The following is a 16113-nucleotide window of genomic DNA, read 5'->3' on the forward strand; positions in this document are numbered from 1 at the left end:
CCTATTTAAGGAATCAAGCAGTTAAAACTTCCTCCACCTACTCTTCATTAATTCTATTTTGATTATTTTCCGTTAGCCAATAATATATATATATATATGTATATATATATAGTAAGTTATAATATATATATAGCAATTAAGCTGCACAGAATATTCCACGTTTCATCCACGCTATGATTCATCAGGCTTATGCGAGGAGTTGTGGCAGACTCGCGTTTTTATATACGCACATTCTATTGAGTTCCTTGTTAGGCAATCAGCTTTCTGGTTTCCACCGTACCCTTCCTAATCTGCCAATGAGTAGGACAAAAGCCCAGTTGACGTCCGGCTCACCCCTTCCTTTGTGTGTACTATTTTAGCGGGGAGCGTAGATATCTAGCGTTCTGACTTATTTTAAACTTGGTTAAATGTGTGTTTTTTTAAATTTTTTATTTTAGTTTATATATATATATATATATATATATATATATATATATATATATATATATATATATATGATAATTTATTTATATATATATGTTCATTTTATTTATTTCCTATTGTTATTGTTAATTTTAAAGTTATTTTTGTATCGCTACCCTAGAGTAAAGTTTATTCTGTGAACACAGTTCTTCGCTATTTTTCTCCTACAGTTTAATAGATCTTGTCGTTCTTTAAAGTATAGGATAGCAAATTTTTCGTGAAGGCATAATCTCATGGATCGTCTAGGTCTCTACATGTCTTTGCATGTCTTACTATTTTCCATTTGACTACCGGCGAACGTCCGCTTTCTTTGAGTTCCCAGTATTTGTTTGCATTCGGTGTTTTTTTATTTTTTTAATGTGCTTTTTTAGTCATAATATTGGGTTTTGACACACACACACAAACATGCACACACACGCAAGCACGCACACACACACACACACACATATATATATATATATATATATGTGTGTGTGTGTGTGTGTGTATATATATATGCATATAGCAAATTACAATGTTGTTCTAACCTTATCTAATAATTATATAAATACACACACAGACACATAGACACACACGCACACACACATATATATATGTGTGTGTGTGTGTGTGTGTGTGTGTGTGTGTGTGTGTGTTTATATAATTATTGGATAAGGTTAGAACAACATTGTAATTTTCTATATGCATATATACGTGTGTGTGTGCGTGTGTGTATTTATATAACTATTAGATGTTAGAACAACATTGTAATTTGCTATATGCATATATGTGTGCGCGCGTGTGTGTGCGTGTGTGTGTGTGTGTGTGTGTGTGTGTGTGTGTGTGTGTGTGTGTGTGTGTGTGTGTGTGTCATAATGAAAATATAAATAGTAGTTAAGTTTCATATGGGAATCTACATTTCATCCTCGTTAGGAAATATCACGCTAAATTCATGAAATCCGTTTTAGCATGTGATTTAATATATACATTTATATTCTAATATAAACTTTATTTGTTGTATACAGTTGTTTGCTACTTCATTTTCACAGTTTTATAATAGGTTTAATAGGTGTGAAGGTTTTAGAATTTAGAAACTTAATTGTTTTATTTCGATATAATCTACACAGTTCGTCTAAACTTCTACATGTACTTGCCTGTCGTAAAATCTCCCATGCGATTACTGATGGCGTCTGCTTTTCACAACCTTCCAGTATTGGATTCCTAGTGTAGTTTATTATTAGATATTAATGTGTAATAAAAAATAAAATAAAAGCATTAAATAAATAACTAATCTAAAACAATACTTAAAGTGAAAATTTTAGACACCTCAGCACAACAACGTTAGCGTTTATAAAACATAACACATTCATTTAACTCCCGACTCTTTTCAACGGAGGAGGTTCCGTTTCGAACACTACATCTATGCGTAATGTAACAACCTCTCTTTTTAGTATATTATAAAAAGTTCCTTAATTTATTTAATACCTGAATGGAAGCCCTACTCACTCGCATAAACAAACCGACCATCAATCAGGTTCAATATGAAGGAAATTGTACGCTTAAGTGTTTTTAAAAGATTTTAATCGACTTTTTCAATAAATTTCACTAACCGCAATTTATCACGAACCTGAAGACGATTCATGGGAGCTGAAAATATTCGCGGCTATGGCGAATTTATTTTTACATTCGAACAGAACGTGTGAATATTGGCCCGTCAAATGGAAAAGACAGATCGCATGAGAAATAAAGAGAAATTATCTCTGCTGTTCAACGCAACAAAAGAACCAGTGTCCTTAAATAAATCATCAGTTGTTTACTGTTTCCGGGATTTAATAATAAGGTTGGGACTATTACAACAACAACAACAACAACAACAACAACAACAACAACAACAGCAATAATAATAATAATAATAATAATAATAATATATTTTATTATTATTATTATTATTATTATTATTAAATCCCCGAAAGTGTTTCATGGTAAACAACTGATGATCCCTTTGAGAACATTGGTATTAGTCTCTGTTCATATAAGTAAAATGGTCTAGCAAAGCAGGAAATTAATTGACTTACTGACAAAATAATTTCCTAGCGAAGGACATTTTTTATAGTTTTAAAGATTTAAAGAAACTTCCAAGACTATATATATATATATATATATATATATATATATATATATATATATATATATTTATAAATATATATATATATATATATATATATATAGAGAGAGAGAGAGAGAGAGAGAGAGAGAGACAGACAGACAGACAGACAGACAGACAGAGATTTCAAAAGGGAAATAAGGAAAATGAATATTGAAAAATTGATCCCCCGTGATATTTCAGATACTTTACGGAAGCTGATTTCGTTTTATGAATAAAATAAATATTTATTTTTGTTTGTTTCATAGCTCTCACAATAGCTGTGAGACTATGCATAGAAATCAATCCTGATTTCTGTCTGCAATTCAAACCCTCCGACCGCTGAAACTGTTTTATCAAGTCATGATGATGATACTTGTTTAAGATGATAAATGATTTATTATACGTAATGATGGAAATATAATTTTTCTATTCTTTCTGTGCGACGAAATCTATCTATTTAGTTTAAGCATTGCGAATGGCGTTAGTCACACGCGAACAAAAAATTCTGAGACACTATACATGTGGAAAAGACATTGATGTTTTTTTTATTTTGACACAAAAAAAATATTAGAAAAAATGGAAAAGATAAAAACGTATAATTGAAGTAAAAATTATGTTATGTTTAATCATGTTTGCTTAAATGAATGAATGATGCCTAATTACACACTTACAATATATATATATGCATATAATTTTCTCTCTTTTCGTTTCATAACGAAATGGCCAACTTCACCTTCAACAATCTATGCTGCTGCGTGCTTCCTAAATGAAAAAAGAAATGCACGAAAGTGCGCATTGGACGAGACATAGTTTGTACAAAGAAGTCAGAAGAGAAAATTCATTTATGATGAATTTCGTGACATTAAAAATGAAAAGACACTTTAATTTTTTTTTTTTTCCATTCTTCTCAACTTGATGCGAATGATTCAGTTTTACCAGAATCCCATGTCATCTTTCTCTTTCGCTTCGATTAAAAGCTGTTTCCTCAATCACTGTACTGTTGTGCCCGTTCGACCGAACGAGTATTTAACATTCTTCAGCTTAGCAAAGCAGCGTATACAAACAATAAAAACATTTTAATGGGGCATAAAGGTGTACGAATTAATTATTATGGCTCCATATTTCAGTTACTTAACGAACAATAAAGTCAAATTAGTAAATATTATGTTGTTCACTATATTTTATTTTTTATTAATATTAAATCAAATATTTTTTCAAATATAATTTTTTGTGTGCTTTCGAGTGAAAGTTATCTGGAATTATTAATTTCGCCGGCTTCTAACACACACACACACACACACACACACACACACACACACACGTATCTATTTGTATTAAAAATGCGTTTTGTCTAAGCATGTGTGTGCGTGCGCGGGTATCTACGTGTGTGAGTTCGTTCTCTATGGACTCTTAAACGGCTGGTCCAATTTCATTTTATATATCATACAAATATACTTTATGTGTCTGGAAGTGTTCTTAGATAAGTTTTTTATCGGAATACCTTCGATAAGTAAAAAAATTTATTACATAAGGAACAGTTAGATATTTGTTGTTGACCCGTGCTAGGGGTTACAAATGAAAGAAACTAGAAGTAGTGTAAAGTGTATAAAATATAATATGTATTTATCATTAAGAATACAGGAGTCACTAAAGTGGTATGAGAGAAACGTGTTCGTAGCATGCGGTTAAACATAGTATGAATATCTCCCTCTAGTCTCTGAAACTGGTGGTATTCATAGGACCGGTTGATTCCACTTAGTTCTGAAATAGATCTTTTCATTCCCCTGGGATGATCGTATAGCTCTTTTTCCTGGGGTTGATCTCTATCGGGTCGATCATTTTCCTTTTCCTGGAGGACCGGCGTTGTCCGGCTGCTTGTGGTGTAACCAAGTCGAACGTGTCATATATCTGGTCCATTTCTTCTTGTTCCGCATAATGTTGTCTTTCGTCATCAGTTATACGTTTCGGAATTTGGTTTAAATGTTTCTTGTGCGTAAATCTTGGACCTTCGATAATGTAGACCATCCGCCCGATCCTTTTCTGGACCTTTTCGAGTTCCCACATCGATCTATTATTTTTGTGTACCTGGAAAAATACCTTTTCACCAGGTAAATACCTCTTTTTAGGAACTATAGTATTCGGCGGTTTCACCTGTTTTGGCAAAAGTTTTTTGAAGACCGGCCTTATTTTCTTCGCGAACCTTAACTCTGCCGGCGACATCTTCACTGGAGCGCTTTCATTTTACGTAATTCGGTAAACTTGTTAAAACTGCTGTAGCGCCTTTTCTGAGGGCCCTTTAGCCTTCTTCAGGGCTCTTTTCAGCGTGTCTACAAATCTCTCTGCCTAACCGTTCGATCGTAGATAATAAGTTGGCGTCGTTATGTGGTTAACCTGGAAATCCTCGCAGAAATTTCATTAAATCTTACTGCTTTTCCAATATTTGTTCGTTCATTTCTTTCTTTTCTCTTCCTTGTTTTTCCTCGAAATATTTCATTAAATTTAACCGTTTTTCTTCGTTTTGTTTCTGCATTGCCAAATGCTTTTCTCGGAACCTTTTTTCAAGTTCTAATTGTTGACTTCCATTTCACCATTTCCAAAATTTGTTTTGCAAAATCGTCCATGTTTTTTTATTTGTTTGTTTTTTTGGACGGTGCGGAATTACTTAATGACAAAATGATTTTTTTTTCAGAAACAACACAATTTGTTGATTTACTATAGTACCAACTCTATAGAAAAAAAACTTTACAAAATTCGTACCTGGTTATTTAACGAATATTTCTTTCATATATTTATTTCTTCGTGCAGCAATTTGTCTGAGAAAATAATTCAACGTTTGCATTTATACAGAAAGCAGTAGATTTCGTTTGTCATTTTTCAATTTTCGTAACGTGTAAGTACTGGGTTCAATTCCTTGTTGATCCTACAAATTTTTTCCTCTTTTTCCTTAAAAAGAAAAGTTACTTATGTGTGAAAGAGAGTTTTTAGCATTTATTTAATATTGGCTATTCTTTTCGATTTCTGTGCGAAAAAAGAATGTCCTTTTCTCATTAACACTTTATTTGTCGTGCTAAGCGAAATCGTTTTTTTTCTTCTTCGATGTGCGGTCCCGTTGACCAGTGAAAAGTTTTTCTTAATCCGACGTCTTTTTTAATTTGTGCTAATACTGGCTTTAGCCAATAAAATAAAATATACTATCATTTACTTTTGCAAAAGTCTTTTTTCAACGCTAATGCCTTTTATTCATAGTTCGTATTATCAAGACATGCTTTTTAGAACGACAAAAATTTTTGGACTTACTGAAAACTTGGTCTCGTTAATTCAGTAGTAATAATTCTCCACGCAATTCGTTAAATGAGTTCCATTTCAGCTCGTAGTTTACGTTTTAGTAGCGATGTTAACAGCAATGTAAGGCTTTTTGACGACGTCTTTGTTAAATCATTTTTTCGAAGTGTTCTTTATCCCGTGTTTGTGGATTTTTACGCTCGAATATTTTTTTTCCAACGTAGACAAGTAGTTTTTCCCGTTCTTCACTGAATTTTTGAAAAATAAATACTTTTGAAGTTTCGAATTTCCCCCGAGTGTAGGAAAATTATTTCGAATATCCGCGTGTGTTCTTTTTTCTTGAATCCTTTTGGTCGCCAAATGCTGTTTTTCAATGGCTTTTATTTTTAGAGTGAATTAGTTGCCCGAATATCCGTCATTCAGTTGTTGTTAGCAATTATTGTAGATTGATCCGGAAAGTTCTTGAATTGTCCTCGTCAGCCAGTTGTTGTAGACCCGCGCTAGGGATTACAAATGAAAGAAACCACAAGTAGGTGTAAAGTGTATAAATATAATCTGTATTTATTATAAAGAATACGGGAGCCACTAAAGTGGTATGAGAGGAACGTGTTCGTAGCATGCGGTTAAACATGGTATGAATGTCTCCATTTAGTCTCTGAAACCAGTGGTATTCATATGACTGGTTGATTCCACTTAGTTCTCAAATAGGAGTGATTTGTACTCAACAATTTTGACCAAATTCTTTTACAGCCTATCATAATTGCAATTGAGAAGATTTATCATCAGTAGACGGGCCGGTGTATAAAATCAGCATTAGGTTCTTTAATAAGACAGGAGCGCATTTGAAATGAATGCTTCTGTTTGAAACACAATTAAACCATGATACTTGATTTTTGCTTTTGATCTTTCATACAATATATTGTATAAAAATAATTATAAAAAATGTACAGTAGGTTCTATCGAGTGCAATATTAACTATGATGTATTGCGGACTAAGTCACTATGGGGGAGACATGTGAAGCTTCCCCCCGCTGCATCCGAAAGGGTCCCTAAGTCAATCAACTCGATTGAAAAATGGGCGATTTCACTGATTTTAATGCCAATAAAAGTATTGGAAAAGTGGAACATTCTTGATTTTTCATTCAATACTGGAAAACGTGGCGTCAAAAAGAAATTAAAAGTTTCGTCCATAGAAATTCTGAAAACGTGCTTGGATTTTGGTGATGTGGTTTAATTTGTTAGACAATGCGACAACGGATGCGCAAGACTTGAAAGACGAATTAAAATAAAAATGCCCCTGGTTCAGCCTACGAAAAAATTCTCGACTGGCCAAACAGAAGGCGAAATTGAACCAAACTTATTTCATATCGATCAAAACTAGCGCTTTTCTATCGAAAACGGCGCCTGGCCACGAAACCATAAACCAGTAACAGTCAGGGTACTCCATCACTAGCTCTAAAATGATGACATCTTCTTCAACCGACCAAGTCTATATAAATGCTGGAGTCCCTCAGGGGTCAATCCTGGGCCCAACTCTCTTCCTGATCTACATCAATGACCTCCCTAAACACATACTTAAATCATTCGTTGACATCTATGCTGATGACACGACCATCTACGGCAACACATCAAAGGCTGTAAATGACAAAGTTCTCTCTGATTCTCTCTCCTCTGATCTCGAGCGCGTGGTTCAGTGGGGGAAGATGTGGCTGGTTACCTTTAATGCATCCAAAACCAAACTCCTATCCTTACATCATCAACGCTCTGATCCCCAGCTGGCATCAATTGTGATGGATGGCTCTCGTCTGGGTGAGGCCCCGTGTTTTGACAAGCTTCTGGGTTTGACCTTTACTCCTGATATGAAATGGAACACGTACATCAAGTCTGTTGCCAAGGTCGCTGGAAGGATGGTGGGATCCTTCTACCGCTCCAGAAGATATCTCACTACTGATGCAATTCTCTATCTATATAAAAGCCAAGTACGTCTAAGGATGGAATACTGTTGCCATATCTGGGCAGGAGCTGCTAAAAACAGCGTATCATGCCTTGTCAGAGTACAAAATAGACTTCGTGGTTTAGTGGGGGATGCCCTTTTCTCTACCCTGCAACCCCTCTTCCACAGAAGAGACGTTGTGAGCCTATCCTTTTGTTATCGTTATTTTCATAGCAGGTGCTCGTCTGAACTCCAATCCCTGGTCCCCCCTCGCCAATCTTTCACGAAAAACACCCGTCTAGCTGAATCCACTGTGAAAAATTTCCCCCACTCTATATCTGTGCCTAAATCAAAACGCGGATTCCATGAACAAATCTTCTTTCTTAGAACTGCACGCCTGTGGAACTCTGTTCCGTCTGCCTGCTTCCCACCTGACTACAACTTGGATGTCTTCAAGTCCAATGTTAACAAATTCCTAATAAACCGCCCCCTTAAGTAAACACTTTATCAAATCTCCACACTAACGTAATGTACTTGCAATAACCCTTATCCCTGAGTGGCTTCCGGGTCTTGATAAGTGGTGATCACTGTGTAAAAAAAAAAAAAAAGTCGTAAGTGATCATTAAACTACGGACACTTTATCACCGGGTCCAGTTAAATCGCAACATGTACTGGCCGCAGTTCTTCCTTGTATTTGGACATTATCTACCTAATGTCAATGTGGCTCAAAGATATTATTTTCAGCAAATTAATAATACCCAAACTGTTTTTTCAGACTATGAAAGCATTCCGAGCTGTTTTATCCAGCGCCTCTTAAAATAGACAGTTTCATCAGGTTGCGACATTAGTAGCAGTAGCAGGCCTTTCATGATAGATTATTACAAGAAGGGATATATGTTGGTTCATTGACGCCAAATAACTTGACTCCAAATCTGCTGGCGCAAATTAATAAATTGTGTTACCAAATTCCCGCTATTAATACCACCCATGAGTTTCTATAAGATAGGGGCACCGAATCTGAATACACCAGCAACAGGATGACCGGCAGAAACCATGTTTGCTAAAAAGTGAGATCCGTGTTTGACAAATTAATTCCCAAACAGTAAAAAACATACAAGACTGAAAAATGTCAATTAAACGATTTCTTCTAAGCCTTAAAATCCTTTTTTAAAGTCTTCAAAATAAAATGTCGTATAGAGTAGAAGGCACAATCATAAGCATGATCAGCGTGGTGTATATAATGCAAGGGAAAACGGTATAAAATAGATCCATCAACACAAAGGGTGAAGTGTGAGAATCCTATCAAGATCATTTAGACGCGTTTAACCTAGTCCTTAATATTAATCCCAAAAAGAGAGTATATTAAAGCGAAATTAAACAAACTTTTACATATTAAAGAGTTTATAATCGGGTGTTAGAAAAAGCTTTTTTATAAAGTAACTCGTCCACACTTAATAAATACGGCTACCAACTCAGGGGGAGGGGAATTGGTTAAATAATGTGACCTGCAATGTCTAAATAAACAATAATGAGAATTGAAGTAACAGAACTCCCGGATGATGCAAGATTTCCGAAAAAGAACAACCAGGAAAACGCGACTCAGATTCTGACCTGTGATGTAGACGAGACGCCAGATGCTGAATCAATGAACAATAAATGCAGTTGCAATAAAAAGAAAAACAAATCGCTTAGGTCAGTCAGACAGGCAGTTACGGAAGTCAGACATGCGCAGTATGAATTAGTCTGTCGCTGCCAGTCTTCATCTCTCTCTCTCTCTCTCTCTCTCTCTCTCTCTCTCTCTCTCTCTCTCTCTCTTGATTGTCGAATAAAGTTTGTTTTGTATGAACCGTTATTTATTTGATAAGCACAGCGTATTTTGTCGGATTTTAACCGACTGAAAGGGGGGGCGTTTCTGTGAAACGTGTAACTTGACTAAACAAAAAAGTCCAACTAACACATCAACGATAGGGGTGTTTTATAACCCACAAGTTGATGCTATGCAAAGTTCAGTCCGACCCACGTGATGGACAACAAACCACTACTACTACTATAAAATCAGTCGACCAAGCACTTTTTTAAACCTTTTGCTTGAACGACTGCCTCCCAGAATTCCACTGCCTCCCACCTCCACATCGAGTTCCGGTCAGTAATAATTACCACAATTTCGGGCACGCGGTTGGTGTCATTCAAGTGTTAGATCGTGCTGGACTAACGCAGGGTTGTCTTGTTGATAGTCGATTTAGGGAATTAACTATGATTATTGTTAAAGTTAAAATGTTAGATAAAGAACATTATTGTTCCTATTTACAATGTCTCCCCACGGGACAAAGTTAGACACCATGGTCGTTTTTAATGTGGAAAAAAAGGAACAAAAAAATTATTGAAGGATTTCTCCTCCACTATGTACCATCTCTAAATATTTATTTTAAACAAATAAATGTTTGCAATTCTGAATGTTTGAGATAAGATGTGAATGATTTTGTTATGTTGATTAACGGGACTATTATTCTCATCTTGGCACAACGTTTCGGTCGTTGCAACCAACGGTTCGAATTCCTGTTAAGCAGAACCCTCTTTTCCTTAGCAGAGAAAACACCCAAAGAAGGCGGCAGGTTGCAGCGACCGAAACGTTGTGCTAATAACATCCAAGATGAGAATAATAGTTCGATTAATCAACATAACACAAATAAATTTTTGTTTATTTAACAAAATCTTTACGATGTAATTTGGCTTTTAAATGTATTACATACGTATTTCATTCATGTGTTAGGCTGCTTTGAAAAGAAATCGGTAAAGTATTCAATCGCAACTGTGAGAGCTTGTATACAAATTACTTATGTAAAAACATACATATTTCAGAGACGTACCACTATTTCATTGTAGTGAGTTTGCCTTTTAAAGGCCTTTAAAAACCAAACAAATCAACGAAACGGAAACAAATTCAAGAATGGAATTCAAAACAAATTCACTGGTAAAAACTAGTAGAGCATGCTCGAGTGTTCCTTTTAAAGAAAGTGCAGTTTCAGTGAAGGCAGACTGTATGTTAATACGGGTTTTAATTGTAGTTAAATACTGTTACAATAATATAATTATTGAAACGGATGTTGTATAAAACTGTTTTCAAAGAATTTAAGACGTTAAATTTGAACTCAACCTCAGATCAAAAGTCTCAAACTCAAATCCAACTGTTCTCTTCTTCTCTGCACTTTCCACACTGACGCCCAAAATAAAGACGGCTGTTTTATAGAGAGACCCAACCACATCTCATTTGCATACCCCCTCCCCCCTCTCATCACATCACGTGATTTTCAGTCCATAAATACCAGAGGGCGGCCATTTTTATTTTTTTTATTTTTTCTTTCCTAACACGAGTCGCACGATGCATGAGTAAGGTTCTTTACTTTTAACCACAGTTATGTGTGGTGTACTTTATTTATGGTTGAGTGGGTTAGATATTGAGTGCGGGTCTATTTCTGTTATTAAAGTATATGAGTTTAAAACTTCTTTTAAATTGGAAAGGGCGCTTATTTAAGCATAAGACTATTGTTATAATTATAGTTTATTACCTTAGTAGGTGTTTTATGTAAAAATGAGTGGCATCTTTATCGATGGAAGCGATTTCCGATGATAATCAAATTAATCGGACAGGTTTATATAGATTTGTTAACAACGAGAAATGTTTGCTTTCTATACGGGTTATTTGTATTATCTCTACTAGTTTTAAGTTAATAATGTTGAAACCCGTGAGGTTTTACAATTGGTTGCATACACGTTTATTCTTTAATCAAGAGTGCTCGGTACTTATACATTCATTTTAGATATTTAACTAGTAGAGTTAATATATTATGTTAGTAAACCCTTCTTTAAAAACATAATATATTAAATATACTAGTTAAATATATGGTATTACTGATAGGTGGGTGAGAATGTGGATTACATTTGGATATATGATGGTGATTTAATGTAATATGTGTAAGAACCAGTTGATACCATACTGTACATAACGAATTATATTAGATGGAAAAATCTTCGGATGAGTTATGTCATAATAGTTTAAGGGTTTAAGAATATTTGCATATATGTAAGGGTACAGGTAGGTTAAATGATATTGTTGTTAGTCAATTTGGAAAGTAAAATTTCCTTTGGTGAGGACACTGTTTGAAAATTTGTTTTTAATGTTTAGGCAAGAAATGGTTATTGATTGCCTACAGGATTTGTAGCAGAAACGAACGGAACTTGTTTCTAGTGGTGCATAATGGAAGTCGGGTCATAGAATTTTTGTGTATCAATGACTTTTCATTTAATTGTACAGCGGGTATTCGACTCTTTGAGTGTCTATATTATGGATGCTATAAAGATGTTATTGTAGGTTTAAAGTCTCTGTTTTAAGGTTCCTTGAGGCATCCCGATATAAATTTCCTCTTTCCTGATATCTAAATGAGAACTGAATTTGGCTTCATATACCATTAATTGTGAATCTCACTTGTATGGGACAAACTTCTCTTCTATATGAGTAGCGGGATTTGGGAGGATTTAACGATTATTATGATGGTTGATATTCGAAATCAAAGTGTTTGAATGCAAGAAATGGAATAGAAAAATAATTTTTGGAAAATGAAGTGAGAACTAAAATATGTATTAATATAACATCAACTAGCGAGAAACTAGTGGCAGATGCACCAGCCCATACGTGGCAACAATACTCTATGCATGGCCGAGCCGTAGCCTTGTAGAGACACAGGATACTCTCAGGTGTGATTAGCCTTTAAGCATGGTAAAGAGAGCTCGCGTTCTACGCAGCAACCTTGGAAATTATCTCAGTGTTTTTGTTCAAAGTTATATTTCTGTGAATGTTAACCCTAGGAGCTGGAGTGAATTGTCACATATTTACATCGTCATTTTGAAAACTATAATTCTATACTTTGTTTCCTTTTTGATAATTATATATATATTATTATATATTCCAACATTCCATTTTACCAAATAAAACTCCGAATATTTTTATTTGGTAAAATGGAATGTTGGAAACAAAGTATAGAATTATAGTTTTCAAAATGACGATGTAAATATGTGACAATTCACTTCAGCTCCTAGGGTTAACATTCACAGAAACATAACTTTGAACAAAAACACTGAGATAATTTCCAAGGTTGCTGCGTAGAACGTGGGCTCTCTTTACCATGCTTAAAGGCTAATCACACCTGAGAGTATCCTGTGTCTCTACAAGGCTACGGCTCGCCCATGCATAGAGTATTGTTGCCACATATGGGCTGGTGCATCTGCCACTAGTTTCTCGCTAGTTGATGTTATATTACAAAACTGAGTGTATGGAAGCAAGAAAGTGGCAAACGAAAAGGTTGAGTTTAAACCTTTTATTTAAAGTTAAAACTATCGTGAAACGAACTGTTTGGTGTGTCAGGATAATTCGGCAGCGGCGGCGGTGGGGCGGCGGTAGGAATGCTGGTTGGGTGTTGATATGAACTCGGCAACGATCTAAGTTATTGTCAGGCTGAGGTGAGGGGCGGCGATGACAGAAATGTGGCTTAGTGTTCTGGTGTCTGGGATACGGGTGCGACGATGGCGGAAGAGGAGTAATCATAATAGCAGGTGTCGCTGTGTAGAGTTGGTGACAGTTGCTGCTGCTATTGGCGGGCAATCCTCGCTATTGGTGTGCTGTGGTGATCTGGCTATGGCGTTGGCGGCGGAAGAGGGGTAATCTTCAAGGCTTGCTGTCCAGTATCACGAGTGAGGTGGCGACGGTGCGGCAGCGGCGGCGGCAGCAGTAGCGGCAGCGGCAGCAGTAGCGGCGGCGGCGGGGCGGCAGCAGCGGCGGTGGCGGTGGCGGCGACGGTGGCAGCAGCAGCGGCGGTGGCAGCGGTGGTGGCGGCGCAGTAATTTCAATAGCTGGTGTCACTGGCGAGAGGTTAACTGCTGCTGGCTGCTGACGGAGCTAGATTCACAGCTTGACACGCAGGGGCCGATGTGCTCGCTTGTCGAAAAAGCTGTCATTTTTATACTCGCAATGCGAACGTAGTAGTAGGCAAAAGATGGGTTTTATCGTTGGTCAGCGTTTTCGCTTTTTATTTATGTTTGTTTTTTGTGTTTTAATGCATTGTTTTGTGTTTGTATGCATGTGTTATATCGATTTAAATCTAAGAAAGTTGTGAATGTGTTCTAGTCGGTGTTGTACTGTTGTAGTGTTTTGTGAAATAATTATTCGTGTTTATATGGTGCTGGAGTTGCGTCCGCTCTGATGTTTGTGTTTTGTATTTTGATTTTTCTTTTGATGTGCGGCTTTCTCTGATGATTTTCTTTGTTGAGGTGAGGTGCGAGTTATTCCGTTGATGTGTGTACATAAAAAAATGGGCTTTGAAGTTGTCGTGTGTGTTTAGTGTGTTCATTTATGTTGTATCGACGAACGGCCTTGTCTTAGCGTCGCCATTATTATCACTGTCACTGCTCATGCTGGTTTCTGGTTTATTCATGTAAATATGGAGGGATATGCGATATAACATTGATAAGGTTAAAAAAAGAGTCACTAATCCAATAGGTCCTGAAATATTAACTAAACTCTAACCTCTGTCTCATCGCCGAAAAGTGGCATACTTGTGCCTGTTTTACAAGTAATCCAATGGCAAGTGCTCTGACGAACCCAAAGCACTAGTACCACTTCGACGCAATACCCTCGACAAACCGGAAAAGCAGCAAAATCCCACCCTATGCAGTAGAAATCCCTAGATGCCTTAAAGCCTTCTACTCGAATAGCGTTTTCCTAAGACTGCTGCACTTTAGAATTCCCTCCCAAGTTCCTGCTTCCCTAGCTGTACTGATATGCAGAAATTTAAGTGTAATGTAAACAGATATCTCGCTGCCCAACTCCCTAAATAGTATTCCTGTGAATTTTGTCTCAAATAATAACCTCTCACGACTCAGTGGCTCTGTGACTCTTTTGGAGTGAATTGACAATAAAAACAAAATTTTAAGGTCACAAATTCTTTGGCTACGTTACAGATAATGACGTAGAGATAAAGAGACGAGTTGATCAGAGTTAATCAGGTGATCAGACAGTTAACATATATGTAGAGTTGATCAGTGAACAGACGAGCGAGAGTTAGATAAGAGACGAGTTAGCAGTTCGAGGGAGTTTGAGTCAGAGATTGGTCGAGTTGAAGAGCAGACGCATAGCAAAATTCAGAGACTCAGAGAATCATGCAACTCCAACGCTGGGGGTGGGGCGTTAGAGCAAGAATAGCAAACTTGTCACTGTTAATAACACGATTATAGATTCTCCAAAAATCACGAAAGCCAACCTTTTGAGATTAGATAAAGTCACGAATCCTTTGCGAATAGCTAGAGTTAGCCTCAAAAATTGCTTTCTTGCAAACATTGCTAGCTCTTATGTGGGATTGTCTAGAAGCTTCAAACCATCTCGATAATACTGAATGAAGTAATGATTACGATAGGCAATAGCAGAAGCAAAACCAGATGAAAATCTTGGAAGAGAATGAGCTTTGATTTGAAACTGACGATGAGAAATTGCTTAAATTAAAAAAATGCAATTTAATATTTCTTAGTAATTCGAATAAATCTAGGCAATGCAATAACTTCTTTATGGACATCTTTTAACTACTGCATATTTCTATGAAGGTCAAATTTCCTATTTTATATATAAACTAGCTAAGAGATCCAACGTTGTCCTGGAGTGAATGAAAATCAAAAATGTTCCACCTTCCCATATTTTTATTGTCATCGAAATCTGTGAAATCGCTCATTTTTTAATCAAATCGATTCATTGCCTGTTCTAGTTAGGAATACTCCCTTACTCAGCACACTGGTTGGAAGCTTCACATACCTACCTGTAGTGACTTATTTCACATTACATTTTAGTCTACATTACACTACAGAGAATATAGTGTTGATTTTATCAAATTATCTGTAAATTATGACTTCATATAAGGTTAAAAATGCAAAATTCAACTACCATGATTCAAGTGTGCTTTAAACAGAAACATTCTTTCCAACGCGCTCCTGTTATATCCAAGAACCAACTATTGATTTTATGAAGTTTTTTTTTTTTACATAATCACTTGAATTAAAATTAAACGTACAAAAGTCAAATATTATGATTCACTTGTGCTCTAAACAGAAATATTCATTTTGAACGGACCCCTGTCTTATAAAATAATCTACAGTTGATTTTATAAACTGAGCTTTTCTGCTTGTGCGGTGATGAAACTTCTCAAATGAATTTATGGTGTTAGGTTGTATAAAAGTGTTAGATTTAGCGAAAATCAGACTGCCTTCCTTAATT

The 16113-nt window shown here is 36.0% G+C and overlaps 1 protein-coding gene across 1 annotated transcript in view; it reads left to right on the forward strand.

Moving 5' to 3' along the window:
* LOC145295820 (uncharacterized) overlaps positions 1-3749 on the forward strand; it is a 33908-nt gene extending 30159 nt beyond the window's left edge. Inside the window, exon 5 of the mRNA XM_080141508.1 lies at positions 3364-3749. Within this exon, the coding sequence (XP_079997634.1) occupies positions 3364-3435 (72 nt within the window). The 3' untranslated portion in view covers positions 3436-3749. The remainder of the gene's footprint in view (positions 1-3363) is intronic.
* Positions 3750-16113: the final 12364 nt, after the last annotated feature.

Source organism: Euprymna scolopes, chromosome 16, assembly GCF_053919585.1.
Source record: "Euprymna scolopes isolate OS-2025 chromosome 16, ASM5391958v1, whole genome shotgun sequence".
In the NCBI taxonomy this organism is placed as follows: Eukaryota; Metazoa; Mollusca; class Cephalopoda; order Sepiida; family Sepiolidae; genus Euprymna; species Euprymna scolopes.